Raw genomic sequence first — 25,986 nt, forward strand, 5'->3', positions numbered from 1 at the left:
CAATCATAATTAATCCTAATGTAATGAAAGATTGCTACGTTATCTCGTGAAATGTGATGGGAAAAACACAAATCATTGTTTTATTAGTGATATCAAAAGTGTACAACTTTAATCTTATATTGAGAAATCAAAACCTAATAAAATATACAAGTAGTATATTATGTAAATGTAAAACTTGTCACAAAATTATTATTTGCAATATTTCTTGAAACAATAGAACTTAAACATCCAAATAAAACAATATGGAAAGTGTCACATTCTATTTTACCTTTGTTCCTTATACTACTGAATCATTTTACCTTTTTTTTTTATAACATTCAGTGACTCTGTACTCACTGAAAAGCGAGAACATGCACACATGCAACTGAAAGAGACTTCTCACTAGAATTTCCCTCTGGGATTAATACAGTGTTTTGTTTCTATGCTATAACATGAGTTTGCAAACCACTAAACCGCCACACAGCCAATATGACAATCAAACCGATATGGACAAGTCAAGAAATTCTTGGTTTGAAAATAAAAAAGAGAACAAATTATTCAGACATATAGATCAAAATTCTCTTTGATTTCTGTTTCTTAAGCGGCAAACCCAGTTGTTGGTCAGTGTCATTGAGCTAAAACTAAAATCTGGATGCATCTGCAGCCAAAAGCACAGGAAAGTGCAGAAGGGGCAGGGTACTCACCCTTCATGAGGTCGGAGGTGGGAGACGGTGAACTGTATGTCCGATACAACAGCCAGTCAAAGTCATCGTCCTCCGCTTGGGTGAAGTCGCACAGATTAGGGTCTGAATCCTCCTCGAAGGTACAGCCAGCAGCTGAAAGAACGAAGGGAAATGAAACCATTACTGACAGAACAGATGTTTAACTCAACGGGCCAAGGGACACATCAATGAGTTTGTTTTTTTCTGAATGATTCTGATGATCTGTCAAGAACCATCTGATATTATTTGAACTTTTTTTTTCTTCTGATGAACAATCTCAGTTGATTCTAGTTCTACAGTTAATGCAATACGAAGACAATTAGAAATAAGCCACACTTTAGCCACAAAAACCAGAATGTACTGTTTCAAATGCACAAATAAACATAAACTGAGACTTTGTGTAACTGGGATGTTTGTCTGGTTTGTAACCCAACATTTTTTTTTTTTTGTCTTTTCATGGAAGCAGTACAAATTCGACAAAATCAAAATGTTTCTTTCAGCTCAAACAGACACCAATTTTTGCTGCCAGCGATAATGAAATGTGCACCAAAGCCACATTGATCATGTTTTCCGACCAGAGATAGGATGCATTTAACTCAACCCCATCTTCCAACTGCATCTCCATTACACATACAATCAATTGTGATTTCTTCCTCAGTGGGCATCTCATATGGACATCAATTTGGTTTAAATAATCAAACGTGTGCCAGGCAGATAGTTTGTACTGCACGTCATTCACAACATTTGTTCACACAGGTTCTGTTAAACCCTACAAACAAATCAAGCAATGAAGCATAATTATGTCAGACTCGCACAAACAAAACAAAGTCTGGTAAAAGCAATAATTACGTCTGAATCTGAGGCAAATTACCATTCCCATAAAGCATTCAAAAACATGGCTATATATCCTAAAGCTCCCTCACAAAGGCATGTATACGAATTGTAATAACATTTGGGCAATGGAGGCACTCTGGGGTATGTAGTGATTATCATAATACCTCACAACCTGCTATTGCATGCGCCAAAAAGCAAATTTTTTCGAACTATATTTAATGGCTGTGGCTTTAATGGCCCTTGGGTCCTGAATAATGTGCTTCAGTTGTTGCTCTCTGCATCTGTTGCCATAATTCACATTAGTCCATCGGTGTGAGAATTACGGTGTGACAGTGGGCAGTTTGAGCAGCCCCGTCAATAGACCAGAGCCAGTGTCGGTGTCAGTAATAATTGGAGCAGGACAGCACGAGACGAGGCATGTTAATGATGGGGATAACCACAAGCAGCTCCTGAAGGTGACCCCTGTGGTCCTCTGGCTATATTAATGCTCATTTCTTTTTCTCTGGCCTGCCATTAAATAAATGGTCTCAATAAGACAGGATGCGGGCAAAAAATAAAAGCTCTGCCTCAGCCTTGTGAGAATTTATAATTCTCATTTTCGAAAATGATGGATGAGATAGTCACAACACCAAGCCATTAACTGCCTCTTGTGACTGCCGGAGTGAGTTGGTATTTTGAAGGACAAAGAAAAATGAAAGGCTTTTGATGCCATTGCCAACCTGGAGTCTGGTGACACAACTAAAAAGCGAATATATTTGTGAATGCAAAATCAGTTTGAATTGTCTTCGTTTCAATCCATCAAACTTTATTTCCTGAAGTGACTTTCATGCCATGGTGCACAGTGGTGAAGTGGGGAGTAGAAGTAGTAGAATATTCTTTGCAGAGTTTGCATATTCTGCCCATGCATGAGTGGGTTTCCCGGTAGTCCGTACACTCCACAGTCAACAACAACATTATTTGGATGCTAATCAGTGGCGCTAAACTGTCTGTACATGTGAATGTGAGTGTGTCTGCCTCTCGGGGTTTGTCCTGTGATACGCCGTTGACTTGTCCAGGGTGTACATAAAGCTGTACGGAAGACAGACAGATTTTTATTAAGGTTTGTACAACTCTAAGTGATTCACAGAAACTAATCACAGACAAAAAAGAATGACAAAAATTATTAAGGCAACAAAATAACTAGTTTAATAAAAAAAAATTAAAAACCCTCAAATGGTTTTTGACAAATTATTGCTATAATCAAATCAGTTTTGTCTTTTATTTTCCTACCCATTCAGAGCAGACAGGATTTAGCAGGCAGACTTCTCATAACCATAACTCCGAGATCGTTTATTATATCTACAAATTTCTATAACTATCAGATAGCAGATAAAGAAAGATTTACTGCCATATTCTAGTCATTACAGGGCCCCCAGGACTTCCTCAGTATAACTCAATCTCAGACAGGCGTCACCAGCGTGTCCCTTGCTGCCAACATGAGCTTCTCAGTACGGGATAAAAATTTACTTTCCATAAACAAGGAGCTTTCTTTAAAAAAAAAGAAAAGAAAAGAAAAGAAAAAAGAAAAGCATAAATTTCTCCAAAGTGCTCTACAGAGAGAAAAGGGGAGGAAAACACAACTAAGCATCTTAAGGCCGTATGATCAGCGGCATGGAGCAGCACGTGATGCTTGAAGTTCCGTGCTGACATCAGTTAACACGTTCAGGTTCAACTCTGTGTAACACCAAAGAGGATTGCTCTTGCTCTGCAGTTTAAAAGGTTACATTTGGCTCAAAGTGTTGAACCGAAGCACAAACAACACACAGTCAGAGAGGCCGGTACAGCCAAGCTTTTTACACCACTATACCCTCCAGTGATTGTAAGATAACACAAGAGCACACAGTCGCCATCAAGTAAACTTGGTTCATTGGGTGATCGTAACAGCCAACCAGGAGGAGAGGGAGTGCGCATTTCTCCCTCTAGGTTTGATTTATCGCCCCGTGCTGGGCTGTTACTGCACAGATCTGCTGCTGAGGCCAAGGGTTAATTGTCCCGCGCTGGGGTCTATTTCTAATAGAACAGCCAGAGATATGGGACCTGACACATCCAAACGCTGGCACTATATTATTCCCTGCTGCTTCAGTAAATGAAGCCTGCACACTCCTCCCTGCAAAAGTCTCATCATCCAGAAGAGGGGATCCGGGATCCGAGGCCAGCGCTGCCCGGGAATGTCATCTCCTCACAACACACGGCGAGGGATCCAACTCATCTATCATGACAAACACACTCCCTCCTCTGCTCCTTGTGGAGGACCACTGGGTGTGTGAGTTGTCAGCGGCCATTTTTTACCTGAATAATTACAGCATAATTTAGTGCGACAAGCAGGGCAAAGCCGTACACAGCCGTGGTTTAGTGGTGGTGGTTAAGGCAGTTTTAATCGACCTGTTAATACTGTACGTTCATCTGATAACACCGTTATCATTCATTTAGGAGTATAAATTATGTTCAGCAGATACACAAATTGTAGGGATGGTCGAGATTTACAGGAACAAATTAATGGGACAAATGTTTAGAACAGTGTGAAAGGCTTTCTGTTTACATCACGGTGGGATTGTTTGATCTTCAGAGCTGTCAGCATTTAAAGAGCATTTACAACTTATTTAAAGCCACTTTATTGTTTGTATCCAATAGCAGACATTTTTATTACCAGCAAATATGATTTTCCCCTTTTCTGAGTTGTAAACGTACGACTTCAACTTCAAGATATTCAATAAAAAGAATCGGCAATATTACTCCATCATTACTTTACACTCCACAACAAAAATAATAGATTGAAGCTGGAATAAAATAAGAGGGCTGAAAGAAGTATATTGTATATTGAAAAAGTGTACATAACCGATCATTTAAAAGCAACCAGATAGGAGAGACCTCCTGCACCTCTCTGTATTTCAATTTAGTAGCAATAATGTTAGTAGAGACTTTATTATGTTTATTTTCATGTTTAACTGCAGTTTGGATCAGCATAATGGTGAAGTGGTGAGCACTCGTCCATGATGGATTTATCCCCAGTTTGATTCCCAGCTTGGGGTCTTTCCACGTTGAGCTTGTATGTGTGTGTGTGGTTTTTCTCCAGATACTCCAATTTTCTCTCACAGTCCAACAATATTTGTTTGAGGTGAATTGTATTTACTCTGTGATGCACAGACCTGTTCTGGTTGAATCCTATGTGCACCGATGGATGGATTGACGGATGGAGAATTTGGTTAAAAACAGCAGTACTAACCATGTTCTCATGCAATTTCTAAATACAGGCTACGTTTTGACAGAAGCTAAAGCCAATAATTTAATGATATAAAGACTATTTTCAGACAATGGCAGTAAAGCGTGTTTCACAGGATAAAAGCAGCATTTTGAGGGGCCTCTGCACACTTTACACAGCTGCACTGCTATGAGGAACGCCTCCGAAGAAATCCAGAGTGGACGGTCTCATGCTGATGCCGGCCTTGACATTAAGGATTTTGGTCAAGTGCTTACAACCTTTTACTTGCCCGGACAAATTTTTACTTGCCCGAAGTTAAATGGAAATGTATGAATTAGACTAACATAACTTTTTGCATAAAAACACTAATAATAATCAAGATATCTCAATGAAACTTTCAGGGAAAGTTTATCTCTTTATACTCCTCAATCTGAAGGAAAAATTATATATATTTTGTTTGTTCTTGGTCTGAAATAAATTTGATAGTATTAAGATTGGAGCTGCCACAATACTACCAGACTACTGCATACTACCTACTACCATACCATATTTATGGTATTAGTCACTTTTTATCCATATACCGTATTTTCCGCCCTATAAGGCGCACCTAAATACCTCAAATTTTCTCCAAAGCTGCCAGTGCGCCTTATCACCCGGTGCGCCTTATATATGGAAGAATTGCGCTACTTGAGACTGCTATTTGCCAGCTGAACACCCAGAAGCTTTTATTTTGACAACTAACTTTGCTACCGGAGCTTCAGAGCAGACGACACTCCACACAACACATTCATCACTCATGGTTGCACACCAACATTCTAACAAACCAAAATAAACTAGATGAAATAATTACTCCCTAAACTGGGGAACAAAAACACAGCATAAACACAATCAACACACACACAAGCCCAACAAAAACCCACAATAACCTCCAACAACACAAAATTTGTCGCTGCAAGGCATGATGGGACATCCTGAGCTCCTCAGTGCAGCCGATAGAAACTCCCATAATTCATTGCAGCTGTTTGTGGTGTTTTAAATGCAATTATTGGGGGTTATATTTGGTTTGTGGTGTCGGTAATAATTGTGTTGTGTTGTGTTTTTGTTGCTTACTTCACGTAGTTTAGTTTATTATCATTATTATTACTGGTAGTTGTAAGTTGTCAACCAGCAGTGAAGAAGGTTTTGTGTGTAGTGTCCTCCTGGCATAGGCTGCAGGTAGGACTATCAAAATAAGGCATGTGCACCTCTCTGGGTGTTAGAATCAGTGGAAAATGTAACTTAATGGCTTTGAGCTGTCAAGGTTGCCAACCACTGGTCTATTCCATGCACCTTATAGGGCGGTGTGCCTTATATATGAACAAAGTTGTAAATTATGTCAATTGATGTAGGTGTGCCTTATAGTCCGGTGCGCCTTATAGAGCAGAAAATACGGTACATGTTTTTCTTTAATAACATGGTAAATGTGTGTCATGTATTTTTATTATATTAGTCAACAGCAAATCAAATCCTGTCCCTGTTCCGCCTCCTCTTCCAGGTCAGTCAACCTTTTGTCTGAACCATAAGGTTATGACACTTTGGGAATAGAGAGTCAATATACTCAAAAATATGTTGTAAGTTGTAAGTTTATGTTGTAAGTTTTTTTTATGTGTTGCATTAGAGTGACTTTTGAATATGTTCCGGTGACTATCTGAATGTAGACAGAAGAGAAAAATTCAAAATGGCGGACGACAAGGAGTTTCCCCGACTACGTAATTCGGGGGATTCCCGAGGAATTGCGCGATGCTATCCAATCAGAATGCATGTTTTCCAGGTAAGACGCAGCAGGTCGCTGACCAGAATGCAGATCACGAATCGGGAAGAAAATAGCGGCCGCAGTCTTCACATACCTATATCAAGCGTTTTCCCACGCTATCATCAGCGTTCCCACGGGAATCATGTGATCTCACTCTTGGGGCGAGAAATGGCCGCGCCCAGCGATGGCGTGATCTGTTGGCGATACCAAGTGATGTTCGCCGAAAAAACGTCAAAATATCACCAAAAAAAAGCACGAGCCCATTCAGGCAAATTGGGTAGATGATTCACTTGGCAAAGCTTTTACTAGCCGCGGACGTTCGGACAAGCCTTCATATCGAGTCCTGTGATGATGCTGCTGGTGGTCATTTACAGACTCAATTGAGAAAGATCTTAGTCACTCATTGGTTTCTTTGCTTTGTTAAACATTAATCTCGGTGTTTACTGTGAGTTTACACTCAATCGCCTCGGATTGCCCCATACATAAATCAATACACCCAACCTCTCTCCGGCTTTATGGTGAACCGAAATAGCTTCAGATTTACACTGTCAAAGTGACGAGGCGCGTTCTGACAGAGGATGGATGCAGTAACTCCTCTCTGATTTCATAAGCACATAAAAAAAAGGTGGAAACTTGTTTACCAGGCACTCCAATTTGCCGCTACATTCGTGCTGATACGTAAAATCGCTCTCTAGTTTTATGTGCGCAGTTAATCATGTCTGCGAGATTTTCTCTTCTCATATCAGTTGTTAGTGTCACATGCAGCACCTCGGATTAGATTTGGTATTTTGTCTTGTGTTTACTTTTTGTAGTCCCCTGCCTTGCTATCCAATTAGAGTGTCAGTGCACCGTGAATATTCTCACAATCTCTGGTTATCCCCTTTATTTGCATGTTTTACACATACGGACCCCGGCCTAAGCTGATTTAAGGAGCCGCCACTCTCGACAACTTTTACTTGACTAAATCGTAATCACAAAACGGAGATGGGAATTCAAAGCGGCGGATGAGCCCGTCCCCGCAGCAACACTGACAGTCGAGGTGTTGCTGGTGATTGGAGACCACCGAAATGAAGCGTGTTCCCGCCATCAAAGGGAAATCTTAAAATGTACACCTTCTCATTTCAAACATTTCAAAGAAGCACAGCAGGCTTTTAAAAATCTGACCAAAATCTTTTGATGTGAAACACTCTGGTTAATCTTTCCACTGGCTACTAAAAGATTCAGTGCGGTGAGTGAGCAGAATAAAACAGCGGAGTCCGACACCACAGGCCAGTGTTTGTACAGATTGTAAATTAGTAGCACTTGTTTGAGTACCAAATTGCCATATCAGCCTCTCACAGAGGTAGTAAAAAGCTGTATGTGAGAAAATACAGCAGTAAATTAGCTCAAGTGATGTAATTTGGAGGAGTTTCATTACACTCGTGACTACAAATTTTGGGCCCTGTGACAACAGCCTATTGGCAGCAGAGAACAATAAATATCTTTGTCCCCCGACACTTTAAAACATCCTCATCCATGTCTTCATCAGGTCTGCAATAAAAAAGAGAATCAAAAAATGTCCACAGTTAAAATAGTACTGGATAGTAGGACAAATTAGTAGTAGTATTCATCAAATTGGCAAATATAAAAGTGTTATTGTAATAGTAGCAAACCCACAGAAATCCTAAATTTTAATCAATCATTTCTGGTAATTGGTAATCACAATAAATCTGGTAATCACATTGTCAGACATCAAACAAATTCTCAGTAAAAAAAAAAAAAAAAAAAAAAAAGGCACAATTTTGAATGTTAATAAAGTTTGAGTGTTTGAAAGGACGTCATCCTATCACATGAACCCGGTTTCAGTAAGTGTGGCAAAAAAATGCAGTAAACGCCAAAAAATTAAAGTGTCATATTTGACTCACTGTCCCACAAAATGTACCAAATTACAAAACTAGCTTACAAATGGACCATTGTCCGCAAAGTCCTTTGTGGTGCTTTCAAATACAAAAATACCATGGGTAACGTGGCATTATTTAGTCTGAATGGACCAATCAATGACTGAACTGGAGTTCCACTGCATAAAAGTGCCAGCACACAAAGGATCTTTCTGGCTGCTTTTAAGACATTTTTGGCTTCAACTTTCAATGTCATTTACGTACTCAGAGTTCCTAAAAGTTTGGTCCAATGCCTGCTGCTCTAAAAACTAGACACAGTCCAACATTTCTGAATGGGGGAAACAACCATCTGTAATTCAGTGAATTTGGGGACAATTTCTATTTTTATATATTTCAGCAGGCTCCCTCAGGTTAGGTTACACCTATTTGTTTCACATATGCAAGTTATGACATGAATTGACGAGAAACTTATAATACTGCAGAACATGAATGCAGGTAACTTCACAAAGTGTATGTGTATTCACAGTGTACGTGTCATATCTTTGTTGCTATGGTTACAACACCAACAGTGCCATTTTCCATCAGAGAAATTATTTATTCACAATTCTCTGTTAGATAAATTGGCATTTGATGCATAGAGGAAAATGATTATTTCTGCTGTTTGACCTGAAATATGACCCGTTATTGAAGAATTATTTCCATTATGTCATAATCACTCTTTGTCCTGCCTCAAAGATGCCACTGTTTGTCAGTACTTTGATTTATTAAGTTAACAAAATAAACGGAAACACAAATATGCAGCGGCATGTTTTTATTCCAATGTTGTTTGCAAGAGCTTTCGTCCTTTCAAGTGTTTATTATCAAAAATAAATGTACTTTTCTTTATTCAGAATAAGGCAGCATTTTAAAGGCAATCCATTTTATCTGAGTCAAATGTATTTACCTTGAAATTCAAACAGAAATGAGGACTTAAAGAAGGATTAGGACGTGAGGGAGTCACTCAAAAGCTCAGACATACAGCTTAATAAAAAAAGTAAAACTTGGTGGGTTTAAAAGTCTTTGTGAAAAGAAAAATATACATGTTTTTGCAGCGTGTTTCAGAAGTGACAGGGGAATTCAGGTAACTCGGTCCTGGCTGTAATTTGAAAGTTTCACTGGCACATCTTAGAGTAGTATTGATCTTTTTATGTAACAACTCAAATCTACAAAGGTATTTCTGGAAATGTCAAACTATGCTTTTAACTGCACAAAGTAAGGTCAAACTCTAACATGTGTCAGAATTTTTGTGGAAAGGTTTTTATTTTCTGCAAACTCTCCAGTGAAGGTATAGTGACAAGACACAAAATTAGAAATCAAGACATGGCGAGAGAAAAAGTTCAAAGATTTTTCATAAAGCATTTAAAGAAAAAGATTAAGACTAAATACAAACAAAATAATTCAACTGGAAGATTAATTGCTAAAATGCATACATATATGAATACATATAAAATGAATACCAACATTTCAAATATCAAAATGACAATTTCTATAAAAAGCGCTCAAATCTAAGTGAAATATATTAATCGGTAGTAGAGTATGAAATTATTAAATAAGAATAAATCGACTTAACATCTACAGATGAGTTTCTTTTATCTTCAGTGTGAATGTGTCTGAGGTGGGGTGGCTGTGTATTTATGAAGCCACCCTCATCACCTGCTGCAGGTAATTCCTGCTCTATTGTGCATCACAGAGCTGGAGAACGACACAGCACAGCTGGAGGCTGGAGGCACTATGGGGGCTGAATTGGCAAGTCAGCTTGTCCCAGATTCCTGAGGAAGTACAATTATATTCAGACAGAAAGGCCTCAATAACATATTTTCAAGACTTTTAAGATCTGTGCTACACTAAGCAGTTAAAAAAAAAAAACAAGTGACTTTAAGTGTGTACTCATAGGAAAACTAGGTTGTAAATAGATGTACCATACAAAAAAAAAAAAAAAATGCTATCAACTTTTCTCTTGTCCTTGAAATTCCTGAGATATTTGGCTTTCAACCAACATTTGTCATCGTACATATGAGTCTTAACATCTGTCACAGTGGGGAAAATAAACTGAAAAATGACTGCTGGAAGAAGAAACCTGAGCACAAACCCAGTTGTGTAGTTGTGGTCGTAAATATGAAGAAAAAAAAAATCCATTGTGTAAAAAAAAAAAAAAAAAAAAAGATCAAAACACTCTGAAAAACTGCCAATTTTAAAAGCTCTTAAAGCCTACGTTCTCATTGATGACCAAAATAGCACAAGTGTGTTTCAAGAGGCCATCCACGCGCTCGGCCTTAGTGTCAACTCCAATCTCTGCCCTTAATTATCCGGCAGTCAGGATGGGTAATGAACACCACAACCCGTCAAGTCACCTGGGAAATGCTGTGGGCTGATGAGGCACGGAGGCTTGTCACATCATCATCAACAAATGGGAAGCAAACCATGCTGGGAACACAGCCCGTACCTGAGAGCGCTTCCTTCTCTCACTGAGAGCCGCGTCTGAACCTCGGGTGAGTGCATCTCTGGCTGGTGGGGATCCAGGTGGGAATGGGTGAGTAATACTGGAAGCAGTTAGGAGGCGGCTAGTGGCTGATTTGCATTGCAGTGAGTGTGGCTCTATGCATCAACAGGGGACAGGTATATTTATTCTCTTCAGAGGCTCTCCTCCCCAGCACTCCCCTGGCTGCCGCTGAAAGCCATCCATCCCCACACCTGAATACGCAATGAAATCATCTCTCTGCCTCCCCGGGCATTAATAACTCAACCCTGGTAGCTGCACGGGCCCAGTCACACGGAGGGGAAGAGGAGGCAGATTGGGGGAAGAAAGGGCTGGAGATGGTGGACAAGTACAGCGAAGGAGCTCAGCTTCAGGGCAGACTACACTGATATAAGCAGCGAGAGAGCATCTGGAGGAGGAACGGTTGCAGAAAATGAGACATCTTAACAAAATTACCGAAGAAGGGGGCTGAACCGTGAAGTTTGAGAGGAAAAGACTCGCTGCGGTAATAATATGGTCCTTAAACGCTTCCCTTCACTTGCAGAAAAAAATGATTTCAAAGTGACACTGCTGACTTTATACCAGTCCATGAAACGATGGACAACATCCGGATGTGGGATGTAATAAATGCTTTATAACTGTACTTTTTTTTAAAAGCCTGTTCTTTACTGCCATAGTTATTTTCGTTGTCACCTTTACCCTCTAGATTTGAACACAAACCTCAGTAGTTTTAACTCCTTGCATTGGCAAAATCTGTTTGTTAACTTGTTTAAAGCTTTGCTGATGGCAAAGATTTGCAGTTTGTGAAAGAGAAAAATACTGACAATGACTTGGATGAAGTGTTGTGTGTTCAATACTGAACGACTGGGTGTAAACCCGAGTGTGAAAACGTTCAAGGCAACTTTCTATTCTGAATGGTGGCCGATTTGTAAGGAAAAAGCATTTGTAGGATGAGCAACAGAACTTAGTAGTGTTGGATTTGTACTTTAAAAAAAAAAAATCTACCAAAGCTTCTCTGCTAATACTGAACAGATCTTCTTCTCTGTCTACATGTCAGTAACATGTGGCTGAGCCGTGCACGGGATGTCATTGCAGCCTCTATCCAACATTTGTCTAAAGTCAGCCAACATGGCACAAACGGTCACAACCAAGCTGATCACACAAATGTTAAATGAGGGTTGAGGTCAGAGCCGCTGGCAGGTCATCCTCTCGTTTTCACTCCCACACTGTGGAGGTTTATCACTGATAAACCACCCTTCGTTTGGTCTCATAGTACGCGACTGCCACTGGTTGCAGAATTTCATCGCAATATATCTCTGTAGTGAAAATTGTTAATCAGGCTCCTGATTGTCAACATCTGCATGTTGATCTCATATGTAAATAAAGTGCTCCTCCCAATGGTATCAGATTTAATGCCAACAAAGACAGAATACAACAAACACATATGTCACTTGTTGTGCATAGTTTATTCAGTTTTATTCAAATCACTACCGTTAAAACTGCAAAGAAATACATGTTTTTCCTGTCTCTTATTACTCAAAGCTACAGTACATGTTTAATTATGATCTGTGACACTGGTAATGATTGGATATTAAGCTATGGTGATGGACATAGTTTGACAAACAATCGTTATATTCTTATTAATACTTCTATACTGTATCTTCAGGTTTGATCTTCCATTTCATCCCTCCATGTGTGAAATTGTCCTTGGGCGAGGCATTGAAAATCAAATATCTCCCAATAAAGTGTGTGAGTGAATGTGACTGAACATGAAAAGTAGCTTGAGACCACTCAAAAAATATAAGTGAAAGTCCATTTATAACTTATTATATGACTAAATGGAGGGACATTGTCTCCCCATGGCAACCAGAAGAAAGCTAAATCAATACTTGGTGCTTATTATTTCAGAATGAAAATGTGTCAGCCGTGCTTCATCTGACACATCTAACACTGTGTGGAAGAGTAGATTATTGTATTTATGAAGTTCTGCTCTTGTGCTTGAATGCAGAGCAGAAAGACAAAACATTTAGTAACAACCTTGCTTCTCTTTTCTTTTCTCAAACCCAACTTATCGGTCATATGAGCTCCAGGTTGATTTTCATGAGAGTAAACCTCCAACAAGGATACAAACCGATGCTCTTTAAAGGACAAAATGAAGCTTTAACTACGAGAGTAAACATAAAAAAAAAAAATCATAATTTTATTAACTAAAAACAAACTCTGAGGTGAGAGAAAATTAAAGGATCCATTGATGTCAAGAGCAAAAAGACAAAGTAATACATACCGATACCCTCTCCTCTCTGATTTCCATAGCGTCTTTAAATTCAAATGAAGCAAAGCTACAAAAGTCAAGAACAGTATCCTTTTTCATCTGCTGAGGATGAACAATGGCACAAAGGTTTCCCACAGCTGCATTGCCACTGAATCCCGAGATATCAGTCAGCAGCCATTTATCTTAAAATTAATTTCGCCTTCACTTTAAAAGATTGGTACAATATTTCATCCTCGATGGTGGCTCGAAGATAAAAGTATCTCAGATGTCAGTGGAGTAGGAGTCAGAAATATTATTCTTCCGATATGAGCTTTCTCTGTGCTATTCTGAGGGCAACACAAACGTTAAAAAAAAAAAAACAAGGACAAAGAGACACGAGCAGCCAGAGCTCATTGTCTCCAGTTTCTCCCTTACAAAGAAAAACAAGAAAACATCAATTATTCCTCTTCCTGGTTCCTTCAGGTTCACTGGAGGGGCTAAGAAAAGTCTGACTTCGCACTGGAAAGAAGATGTTACTTTAAATTATCGTGCGTATTCTATTTCTTTTTTCCAAAACTGTCTTTTTTATGGGGGGGTTTTTTCCCTCAGGTAGAACTGTATTGCTGTGGCACCTCTGCGTTCCTGCATCACATCCATCTCCTCTTTGCACTTCTCTTCACCTCTGCAGAAACTGTAGATGTGAGACACGAGCGAGTTGTGACATCAAAGAAGAAGAAGAAGAAAAAAAAAATCTTCAGCTCCCTGAAATAAATCAGTCTAATTAGCAGCGTCATGTGCTCGGTGGCTCACTCTTCAACATTGGTTTCCTTTTAGGCTCCAATTTCATAAATTAGCCGTTCGACTGGACGAACAGAGGACGCGGCGACGCATCAGAAACAGAGCTCATTTGCAAAATGCACGTCTCAAAGGAGGGAAATAATAACCACGACGCTCCTGCTCTTGTTGTGAAGAGAAAAGTAACACAGAGGACAAAATGTGTTTCTATGAGAGTTAAAGACTGGGAAACTAATTCATCTCACAAGAATTGCAATTTACTTCATCATTTGTTTTGATGAAACATAAAACAACATCACTTATTCATCTTCTACTCTACTATTGACTGAATATATTTCTTTAAAACTACCTGGAATATCACAGTTGTGAATTAATTTATGGATTAATACTTTTTTAATACCAGAATCACATCCTCGCTGAGCATCATTTATCACATTATTATTGTGTTTCCTACACTACAGTTCAAACATACATGAGGGGATTATGATGTGTGAAACAAAGTATTAATTTGTGAACGGATTCCGCATGGGCGTTTCAGAATGACTAAGTGTCTTGAAAATTCACACCTGTGAATACTTGTACATGTTGTACGAGCTAAATTACAGGAATAAAGTTTTGATGGGGAAAAAAAAAAATTCTGTTTTATTTCGGGGTGAGTTCTATCAAAGCGCCTGTAGCGCCGGTGATCACCGAGATCACCGTCACACCAGCAAAAAGGAGGACCAGGGGCTCATTTCCAGGTCACAAACACGCTTCTCTTGACTTTAACGTTGACAAATATTGGGAAGAAACAAAAAATATCGCCCTCGAACACGAACTACACGCACTAAACCTCCCTCACGTCATCGACAATCGGTCAATTGCGCTTAACTTCAGACCAGCTGTGCTACATCCGCTTGAATATGTGTCCTCCTCAAACTGCCCGTAGCATCCCGCCTCGCCGGGGAATAAAGAAGAAAAAAAAAAACTGGTGTCTATCAAGTCTGCTGAGCCACATACCCTGTAGCAGCTTCTCTGCTCTGCTGCCTGTCAATTCCACTAACACAAAGGAAGCCAATTGCTGTCTTCACAACCTGCAGCCTTTCAATTCCACTAACCCACATGTGGGATCATGTGAGGGGAGAGGAGCATCTCAGTGCACCCAGCCTTTCCTCACTCTCCGTAGCCCTCCCTCACTATCCATCGTTCTCGTCTGCAAGTTTAGCATGATTGTGTACACTTGTTTTTTGGGGTGTTTTTTTTACATTTGACAACAATGAGGAGACGACAAAGAACAGATAATTTCACCCTTTTCACGGGGTAAATCCTAATTTAATAAATATGACAAAAGTGCGCCAATGTTTTGTACAAGCCAAATCTTTTCAGCAGAAAAAAGATCCTGTCGAAGACTTTTCACTTGAAAATATAATGAGATTGAGAGAAAAGACAAATGCAGGAAACTTGAAAGAACTCATCAAAATGTGTTTAAACGGAGAAAGATTTTCCATTATTGTTGAAAATTACCTTTAAGTGTTGTTTTGGGGAGATAACTTTATAAATTGCAGCTCCAAAGACGACGGCTTGCTGGCTGAGATGGGAAAACTTGAGACATTTGCCTAAAGTGAACATGGTTGGCGTATGTAAGATTAATATTTGATTCAGAAGTTGACTCATTTGAGAGCTGTGCCGTTTCACAAAAAAATCACATAGGGTGCAGCTGCAATAACACAAAAAAACTACAAGTGAATGTGTGCCCCATTGAGTCAGTGCCTGGAATATTCATTGAATAAAACAACGTGCGTTTCATTCATACAGGAAATGCCGAACTGTTGCCACCATCGTTGTTATTGTCTACTTGTGTATGTGCAGAAGAACAAAGAAGTAGTAGCTTTTCTTAAAAGCCCTCACCCATGTCAAACATACACCAGAAAAATTATTTATATAAAATTTACTATATGAATTAATGTGAGAAATTTTGCAATTTCTCAATCGGTTGTATTAATGCAAAACTTTATTAGCATCAGCGCTCAACATTCGTTTATGATTGTTAAAGCTGGTGAAGGTAAAAATAGTGACCGCTTGGATTTGGTCACCCAAAGTCTCTGGACGGTTTCACTGTGAGGGCAAATGATGACATAACATGAGATTGATGCACAGAGATCTGCCAACACAAATCTTGTCGGACGTTTTAAATAAATCTGAAGAATTTAGGAAACTTTTTGGAGACACAACACATTTGACTTGACGTGTGAGAGCATAACCTGTGAAATGTTTAACAGGACCTGTTTTTAAACCACGGTTAAGCTCTTCTGACAGAGCAACAGCCAGTGTGACTCCTTCAAATTAATGCAGGAAAACCTGCGTGACAGAAAATGTCCTGAAATTCAAAAACAAGTGTCGATTGTTGTGCCTGCGACTAATTAATGAGACTGCATGGCATTGTTACTTTGTTATAGGCCAAACCTTATTTCCATAAGTCTGGTTTGTGACTCCATGCAGATGAGGAGCATCCTCCTACCTCCCCCTGACATTTCAAGGGTTTCTAAGTGAAGAATGATATAGTGCCACCTGCGCCACTGGTGTGCAGAGAGCCGGGAGGTGATATAAATCTATGTAGCAAAAAAAAAAAGAGGGAGAGTGTTTGCATGAGGACAGGGTCGTGACAGAGTTGTGTAACTTTTCCGGAGAGCAAGACCTCATTCAAGCCGGCCTTAAGCCAGGAAGGTGTGTCAGGGCCGTCCAATAGGATGTGACACAAGGTCGACGCCTGGCTCAGTTCTACCAAATTCAGAGACCTCAGTTGATGATTTGACATTTATTACATGAGACATCTCCAACTGGCAGCTCATGAGACCCATGTGAGTCCTGTCCCATTATGAGCTCTTTTCCAAAATTCAATAAATGGTTTGCTTTACAACTGGTAAAAAGCATAAAATCCCTTTGAACACATTTGAACCACATCTCAGCGCAATTCCTTGGCCGCTATTGTATTGATAAATGCATTTTTATTCTAAAAAACATGCACAGTAATTTGATGAACTCAATTTTGAGGCACACACGTTGGCTCTCATTAAACTCAATACATCTTCTAAATCACTTTTGTCTAACTCAGGGTTGTGGGCCACTGGAGACGAATGCTGATGAGTCTGGGTGAGGGCAGGGTACATTCTGGAATGGCTGTCAATCCATCACAAAGAGACAGGCAATCACACACACACACACACACACACACACACACACACACACATTCATACCAAGACGCAACTTCGGGTCACCAATTAGCCTATATGGTATATTGTTGGACTGTGGCAGGAAAAGTAATCGGATAGAAAGAAGCTACAAACTCCACTGAAGCCCTAAACTTAAACATAGACGAGAACCATTGACCTCCTAACCTCTACACCACTGTGCATTATCCCTGTATATTAGAAGTGTTCAGTTAAAATGCACCCCCCTGGTAGTAGAAAATAAAATGTTTGGGATCTTCACAGCAGTCAAATGTGCATATCACTGTACTGCCTAATCCTGACAGTCGAGGCTTCCAATGTCTAAGAGCTCCAGTAAACCAGGGAGAGAATTTGAGTTGTGCTCTCAACTCGTGGAAAGAAAGGAAAAGGAAAAAGAAACTTAACACACATATCTGTGTATGTGTCGTGAAAGTGAGAAGCCCGCCCACACTCCTGTATAAATAAACGTCCTGAATACTCCAGATGACTTTGTGCACTCAGCTAACTGTCCTGTGGGGAACGTGCTGCAATACAATGACAGTTCTGAACAACAACCATGTCAGAAAGCAGGGCTCTGAAAGCAAAATGGAATTAAAAAAAAACAAAAAAAAACAACCCTAACAATCAAATGCTTCTGGGACAAAAGTCAAACTCAACTAAAAGTGAAGCTGTCTCACCTTTCAACAGCTTCTTTTTTCTTTTGCCAGCCTCCACCTGCTTTGCTTCACCAATCTTGGCAACAACCCAACAAACCGTTGACGTCCACCTGACTGTTTCATCATATCTGGGTAGCTCTGATTAGATCTCTTGGCCCGCCGTGGACCGGCTCCCTGGTGCAGCTGCCACCTGCCCAGTCATGTCGCATTTGACATTGTTCTCACAGTGGATCTGCAGCCAAGTGGCCGATCTGCATCAAACCCATATATGTGTGTCTGGGAGTCTGCACGAGTGCCTCCGGTCTGTAAGCATTCATTTATATATGTGATATACGCTGATTCTGCTGCGCAGAGGAGAGACAAAACAGGCCGTCACTCAAACAAAGACAGACGTAGAGAGAAACGAGAACAGACATCCAGGCAATCGCACATAAGGATGTGCTTTCACACTCAATCCAGCTGAGGTGGGCACAGTGACTACAAAAAAAAACAAAAAACAAATCCTGACTGTCAGGCCACATAAACCCACACCTCTCTGTTAATTCTCAATATTTCCTCCTTTCTTAGAAGAGGAAGTAAGGAAGTGATTAAATTGACCCCAGGTTCAAAAAGATTGTGTTAAATGTCACTGCTTTCAACCGATTACTGGTCTAGTGTTTGGCCATGAAAACTCCCTTCAGCTGGCAATCCTGCAGTCACTGTTGATGTCTGAGAGATCCAAGCCAAAGACTAGACTTTGTTAGTTCAGCTGGTCCTTGGACAAGATGTGGTATGTATAAAATCAGAGCCCACTGCACCACTGGCCAACGAGCAGTCCAAGAATCGCATCATTCTGTTTTTCTCTTATTTTCCATACAATGAGAGGAACAGCGGTGCGACGTTGAAGCCGGGTCTGCCTTTAAGACCACACTGTGTAACATAATAAAGAAGCGCGAGTGCTTCCACTGGTCTCTTGGGGCCTAATCAGTTTGATTCTGACGGAGCGTCGACTGTCAACATCGTATTCAAAGAGAAAGAAGAGACCACAGGATTGGTGTGAAAGGAGGTAGCTGGCTGGGCACATTAGCGACAAAATGAGCACAAGACCATGTTGCAGCCATGTTAGACCAAGTGGAGACAGCAGGAACAAAAAGCCCTGTTTAACGTGATTCTCCATGTCTCAGTCACAGTACTTTGAAGACAGACTCAAAGCTCTCTGGGCGGAAAATACCATTTTGAAGAAATGTACATTTCCATTCTGTCCCTGTAGTTTGGATCAAATGTTACCAACAAACTATGACTGAAGACAATTCACATCTGAAAATTGGATGGTCAGAGAGAGCTGTTAAAAGCTCGGCGGAGGAAATTAAACAACACAATACTATGATTTGAAGGTGATAACACCATCGAAAATGGGTTTTTTGTGTTTCACATTACTGAAAAAACGTGTCTGTTTGTTGAGAGCTGCAGAGTGAGAGATCATATTGTGGGTAGCACTTGCTATTGGACATCAGCCAACCAGCAGGGGACAGTGTTTGAGGTGATAAATCCAGGGGGAACAGAGGAAAATCTGCCAGAAATCGCTGCTAGAAAGATAATTACACTATTGGCCGATTGTGACAAAGGTGAGGGTTGAGAGCCAGGCTCAAGCCCACACCAGGAAGCGACTCTGTGGCGTCAGAGCAGCCACACGCTCTGGGTGAAAACTTTGCTCTGAATCATACAAAAAGGCCGGCAAAGGTCTTTTTTGATGACATTGCTCCATTTCTCTGCTGATCAGCCATCCTTTCCCTCTTCCCGCTGGTTCGGAATCTGCTTGCATCGAGAAAAAGCAATTCCAAGGGTCCGTCTGCAGTTTCAATCACTGTGCCCTCTGTGAGCCGTGATGAGTTCCTCATGTGTGCGGACATTAAAAAGGAAAACACAATGCTCCACCACACAGTCAATCCAGCACAAAATCAGTAGCCAGCGCACCGATGACCAGCAGCGCTGTGTGTAGCAGGCATCTGTGTGTTTTTTTACACCCTTGTTTATTGGGCTCACAAAGAGGGAGCGTCCTCCACCCACTCTGAATGACAGCAGCAGCTGTCGTGGCACAAGAGGCTGGAGATGAAATGACTTGATGACGCGACCACTTCTTCTATTTATTTCCCTAAACAATATTATGTGCGAGACATTGAAATGCTTTCACACTTTCAGCTGATGGAAGAATCTACAGGTAGAAGCTCAGCACATTTGTGAGACCTTGCTGCAGAGCACCAATATCTAACACAATGTTTAAAAAAAAGAAATAAAAAAAACACAGCAGTAACACAGAGAAAGGTCCCTTTGGTCCCTGGCAAAGCATTGGTCCCTTTACACTCCGTTTCACTGAGAAATGCTGTAATTCTGCTGCCGAAGACGACTTTTATGCGATCCAAGAAAAATTGTAAGAAATCTGCAGAATAAGGACATTCTCCTGGCATATGTGCACGGTCGATGCTGGGAGATGGTGAGCGACGGGTTCAGTTGAGATTTGTGGCTGCTGGCCAAAAAAAAAAGGAAGGGTGGGGGTAAGGTCGTGCTCGCCAATGTGCACACAAACTATACATCTGAATTGTTCAAGCACAGTTTTTTTGTGTTTAACTAAATGGTATTGCTGAAGTTGTGTAACTTTGTACGTCAGTCCTGAATAAAGTGGAAAGGTCATTGCCTGCAGCTTGCGACTGATATATACACATAGTGTATGTTTAATTCAGTGCATGTGACAATCTATATAACAACGCACTGCAGCTCCAGAGGCTGTGTGTGTGCCAAACTACACATTTCAAAATTTAGTTGATAGGAAAACATAAACCTTTAATCATGCACATATGCTCCGCAAGGAGTGTTTCAGCGATGCATCAACATTTCTTTCGATTTTCTGTGCCGACGGTAACGTCTCTGAACATCTGTGGTAATGTTGAGGGTTATACTCTGCATTAACAAAGCTAACATAAGAGCATGCAGCGCCCTCAGATATATCTGCGCCCTGCTACATCTCAGTAAAGATTCTGCCCCAGTTGGTCGGCCTCGCTGATGGAAGACCCCACAGGCTACTTCCATCTCCTCCTCACATATTCAGCCACAGTTGGGGGACCCATGCAGAGGGAGCTGGAGGATTGCAGCCACAGATGGCTGCAAGCTCAGGCTAACTGTGAAGTGAGGAGAGACTGGGAGGGCTGCAGCTGCAGAGCAATTTCATTTCTGTGCCGAGACGAGACGAGATATTTTGTCAGTGTTGGGTTCATTTCATTTGCAACAAAGGTTTCCATTTAACACAAAATGATAAAAAAAAAAAAAGAAGAAGAAAGAAAGAAAGAAAAGAAAACTCAGCTTAAACTCTGCCTGTGAGATATGTCTTCTTCTCTGAACAACTTATCTGTATGGATCTATTTTTTATTTTACTGCTTAAACTCATCTAAGATGACCCAGTTCTCAAAGTTCTCCGAATTCTCTTTTGAGTGTCGACAACCCAACACATCACTCACAAAATGAAATGGCTATCAAATATGTACCATCAGCAAAATCACATAAAACGACTGACTGATACAGTATTTAACTTACAAAGCCAGTAACTTCAAATTAAAGTTTTATTTTTTTACTTTTACTCATTTGATTTTCTTTCAGTCATCAAAGAACATTGGAGCAAAACTATTTCAATCAATCAACTGAATCAACACCTTCACTGCTCTTCACCTAAAGGGAGGGAACATTTTTACAAAGATATGATTACATCTGCAAACACATTTTCGTGGCATGAAACAGTGAGAGGTTTGAGCGGCTTTCAAAGTCGCGATTGTTTATTTGCCCTGTTAAAGAATAACATTTTGTTGTAATAATACATAAGTTTGCCTTTCAAAAGGTCTATAGAAATGAAACAAATTGTAATGAGCACAGCAGTATTGTCACTCGGTAATCCCCCAGTGCCTAATGTTTTAATTTGCCATCAAATAAAGTCCATGCAATTTGTGAACCGTGCTGCACACAATTACAATCCATACTTTCAGGGATGAGTTTTGAAGCATTTTTCAGGCTTAACAAGATACTGGCAGTGTCCAAGGAGCCATTTCCGACCAATCTCCACACTGGGACTTTTATAGCCTCATTACTCAACCAAAGTAAAATAAGCAAAGAGTTTTAATCAGGGATCAAGTAGTTTGAGACCTCTCACTGAGAAGATTAAAGGTGAAAATACCAGGGGACGCCCGGCATTAGACTGGAGTGGATGACTAAAGTGTATTTTTATGAGGCTCCTTTTCTCCAATATCCTCCTTCCACCATGCGATTGTCTTCCTTATAGCTGGAGAGTCCCCACTGGTGCCCTTCACATTTTCCTCAGCATGGATGTGTCGAGCCTGTGTTCAGGAAGATATTGAGAAAGATCTATTCATTTTATAATTATCACATCCAATTATGTTCAAATTGGCCAGCTATTGTTCACTCTCTGTTGTTCTAGAAAACTGTGATTTCACTCTGAATGCAGGTACGCATAAAACACGTCACTTTCACAAATGTGGGAATGGCTTGCACTGTTTGTGTTAATTGTTTATAGCCTACGCTCGCGAAAGTTTCATGCATGTGGCGCCTGGGGGCTTAATAAGGCGTTGTTAATGGGAAGCCAATTTCCATCATTCAGTCATCAGATTGCAATTCAAATTTGAAACAAGCAACAACTTAAAAAAAAAAAAATGTGATAAACATCTTTATCGCCTCATTATCACGACCAACAGGGTTGGAAAGGAGTTAAGTTGAAGCACTAATGGCTATCACTCAACATTAACTGCTTGAGGAATATATCTGATGAAACATGTCCTGACATCACATTAATTTGTTGCATCATTTATATAAAGGGCTTGAGGGTGAACCTCCAGATGAACCCTGGCTCAGCTGAGCTTTACATGTACCTTCCAGCATATTACTAAAGGATATCACTAAAAATATATTCCCAGCGGTCGTCATGAAAGCAAAAGCATTCCTGTCAGAATCTCTCTAACAAGTTGGTGGGGTTTTTTTTTTTCTTTCTTTTTTGACACAACTGCTCAGATTGGTGAAAGCAAGCACCAACTGGATCCTTTTCCCTGCCATCATGGACAGAGGGAGCTTCCATTTCATTAACATGGCTCACCAAGAAACGCAGACTGATAGAGTGAGCCCATCACCATGACGAAGGACAGAGATGTTTCCATCACAATGCCCTCTGACAACATAATTACGCCTTGTATCTCCCTTGGTACGGCTCGCCAAACCAAATCAGCTGGAGCTCGGAGTCCAGCATCACGGCGGCGGTAGCGGATTTGAGAATGGCAGCGGACGGAGTGGAGGCGTTTGAAGCTCGCAGCCTGAAGCCAAGCAAATGGAAAGCAACAGCGGTGGATTGGAGACCAGGCACAGAGGGGCTGAATAGGGTTGTCAGAGGAGCGCCAGTGGTCTTTCACTTTGCATCAACGTCAGATTAAGGGCACTGGCGAGAAGAGCAGGCGCTGAGGCACCGAGGGGCAAGGGTGGCAAAAACAGTGTGGGGCGCAAGAGGGGAGAGTGTTAATCCTGAAGCCAGCCCCGCCGCTGCAGATAAGTGAAAGGCCACGTCAGGGACTGGAAACATGATGAAAGATGATGAGGAAACATCTGCCTCCTCGGGAGGGGACGTAGTCATTGAAAGCAACATAAATCACCATTATGTGTTCAATAACAAACAATAACACCTTGATGACACTAAAATGGCAAAACATAAAATGTTCACATTGAGAAATGATGCGGTATTTGAAGAGTGTGAGTCTATTTTGTCATGTTGCAGAAAAGTTGCGAGAAGACAGATAATGTTTGCGAAAGTTTGTTCAATGATAAAAGACAACAAATTGGCGGAACATGTCAAAAGACAGTAAACGATTGAAAAACAGCTCAGTAACATGAGCGGGCAGTAATGAAAAGCATCCCTGAGAGCCCCGAGTCTTTCAGATGTAAAGAAGAGGAGGGATTCGTGAAAAATCTGCACAGCCATGCAGTGCAACATTTTGAAATATCATTCCTCAGCATAAGAGTGCAATAACTTCGGGATTTCATCATCTATACTAAGATTCTGAGGATTTTGAGTAATACGAGTGTGCAAGGAACAAGCTAAAACTTATCAAAGGATGGTTGTAATTTTGGGGCCTTTGGGCAATATCACATCAAAAACAGACAGCTATGAAATAAAAATCACTGTAAAACTTATTAAAATAAAACACCTTTGAAAATCATTATCTGTGAATACAAGTTAGATTCATTCTTGCCCAGAGGAAACCAGAGGCAAGGTGTCGAGATGCTTACGTCTTTTTCAGGCCCAAGGTCATTCAAGGTGGACAAAGAAAAGAAGAAAAGTGTCCAAAAGATGAAAATGTGCAATGAATATTATTGATGCAGCATCCTCCAGGCTAAATAGAAAATACATTATCCATTTTGTCATTTGGGCACAGTTCAAAAGCCAGACTCTGTGATGGTAAGGAGCATTCATGCCTGACTTATAAATCTGTGTAGATTTCGTTGATCCTGAACAATATAAATGTGTGTGGAAGGAGTGTAGGTGGCCATTTTCATGGTTTCTTATTCAATTTAGGTCTCTATTCCAGCAGGCCAATGCCAAAGCCTATTCTGCAAGCAAATAGTACCACAGCAAACCTATTCAGAACTGAAAAGAAAAACACTTGAGACATTTTGAAGGGGAAAAAAAAAAATGAGAAGACGCTGAAATGTTGTGCACCAACAGGCCGATGTTACATAAGCATTATATTTTATTTTTCTTGTTCAAAACCACAACAGGTGGTCCACCCATTTCCCAAATGTTTCATGAGACTTGTAAAAGAACATGATCCAACACATTCATTTTCTCATTTTGCTGTCCCAGCTTTTATTTTTTTTTAATGACTTTGAATTCAGAACGTCATTGTACCATTATAATATTGAAGGGTTAAATAACGTGCACGTAATAACATGTTGTTTTCTGTCAATTTTACAGATTGCAACAATTTCTACTGGAATTTGAGTTGTGCACGCTTTAAAACATATTAACGCATAAGTTCTACATGCGCCGCCACAGCACATTTCCTAAAACAACTGAGGCTGCTGTTTTGTTATGATGATTATTTCTGACTAGAACAGCAGCAGCAGCAGCAGCAGCAGCAAAGTCCCGTGAAATGACAGAACGGTGCTATTTAACAACTTTTACAAGAATTACCACCTCAGTTCACGTGTTTGCGAAATTCAGCACCAGAACTCTTGATATGAAAGCAGTGACAGTGAGAAAGCAACACTGAAAAAGACATCTGAAAATGGAGCCAAACAATTTCCTGCCACCCTCTGTGGGATATTTCTCTCTTCACATTATTTGGACCATGTTCTTTCACGCTGCATTTTGTCAACTGAATGGATGGAAATCCATTTCAGTAAGACAATTTCTATGAAATACTCTAGCCGGGGTTATGGTCCAATACAAGACCGCGATGGACGAGAGAATAAGAAAATCACTCCTGATATCCACGTGCTTTGCTCTGTAATGTTTCTTAAAGTAAACCGAGTCACGTGCAGAAGTAAATGTATCCTACAAAGCAAAATGAAGCGTAAGGTAATACTATGTCCATGTTGAAAAATTGAACGGTGACTGTTCTATCCTATCCAGAGGAGACAGCTCGGCTGTGCCTCACCAAAGTGTGAATTATCCCCTCTGATGCAAGAAGGTCATTGCTGTGGAAGCGCAGGTTCCCCCATCAGTCCTGCCGCAGCCAATGGAGGATGCCAGGTAAAAAGGGTGGGGGCTCGAACATGGCTCCTTAAATCTCCACCTTCATTAATCACACTTTGCATGCGGGCAGCCCACCGAGCAGTGTGACAGTGACAGCACTGAGAATGATTAATACTTAATGCAGCGTTTAAGAGAATGATTTATGCCATCTGTTAGTGGGTGACATGCTGCAGAAGTTGGCCTCACTGCTAACACACACTTGTCAGCGAGGATTAGGAGAATGATACATAACTTAATCTCAGGAGCAGCAGGTCACCTCCAAAATTAGGCTGGTTTTAGACCATGAACACGAGGGGGGGGCAGAGGGCGTGAGGGGAGCAGACATGGGGGGGTGGATGTGCCTAACC

The 25,986-nt window shown here is 40.6% G+C and overlaps 1 protein-coding gene across 2 annotated transcripts in view; it reads right to left on the bottom strand.

Annotated features, from left to right (window-relative positions):
- ptprub (protein tyrosine phosphatase receptor type Ub) overlaps nucleotides 1–25,986 on the bottom strand; it is a 177,188-nt gene that overhangs the window by 123,600 nt on the left and 27,602 nt on the right. For both annotated transcript variants that reach the window (XM_080501174.1, XM_080501173.1), the window contains exon 2: nucleotides 684–815. In XM_080501174.1, the coding sequence (XP_080357300.1) occupies nucleotides 684–815 (132 nt within the window). The remainder of the gene's footprint in view (nucleotides 1–683; nucleotides 816–25,986) is intronic.

Source organism: Blennius ocellaris (assembly GCF_963422515.1).
Source record: "Blennius ocellaris genome assembly, chromosome: 8".
NCBI classification, from domain to species: domain Eukaryota; kingdom Metazoa; phylum Chordata; class Actinopteri; order Blenniiformes; family Blenniidae; genus Blennius; species Blennius ocellaris.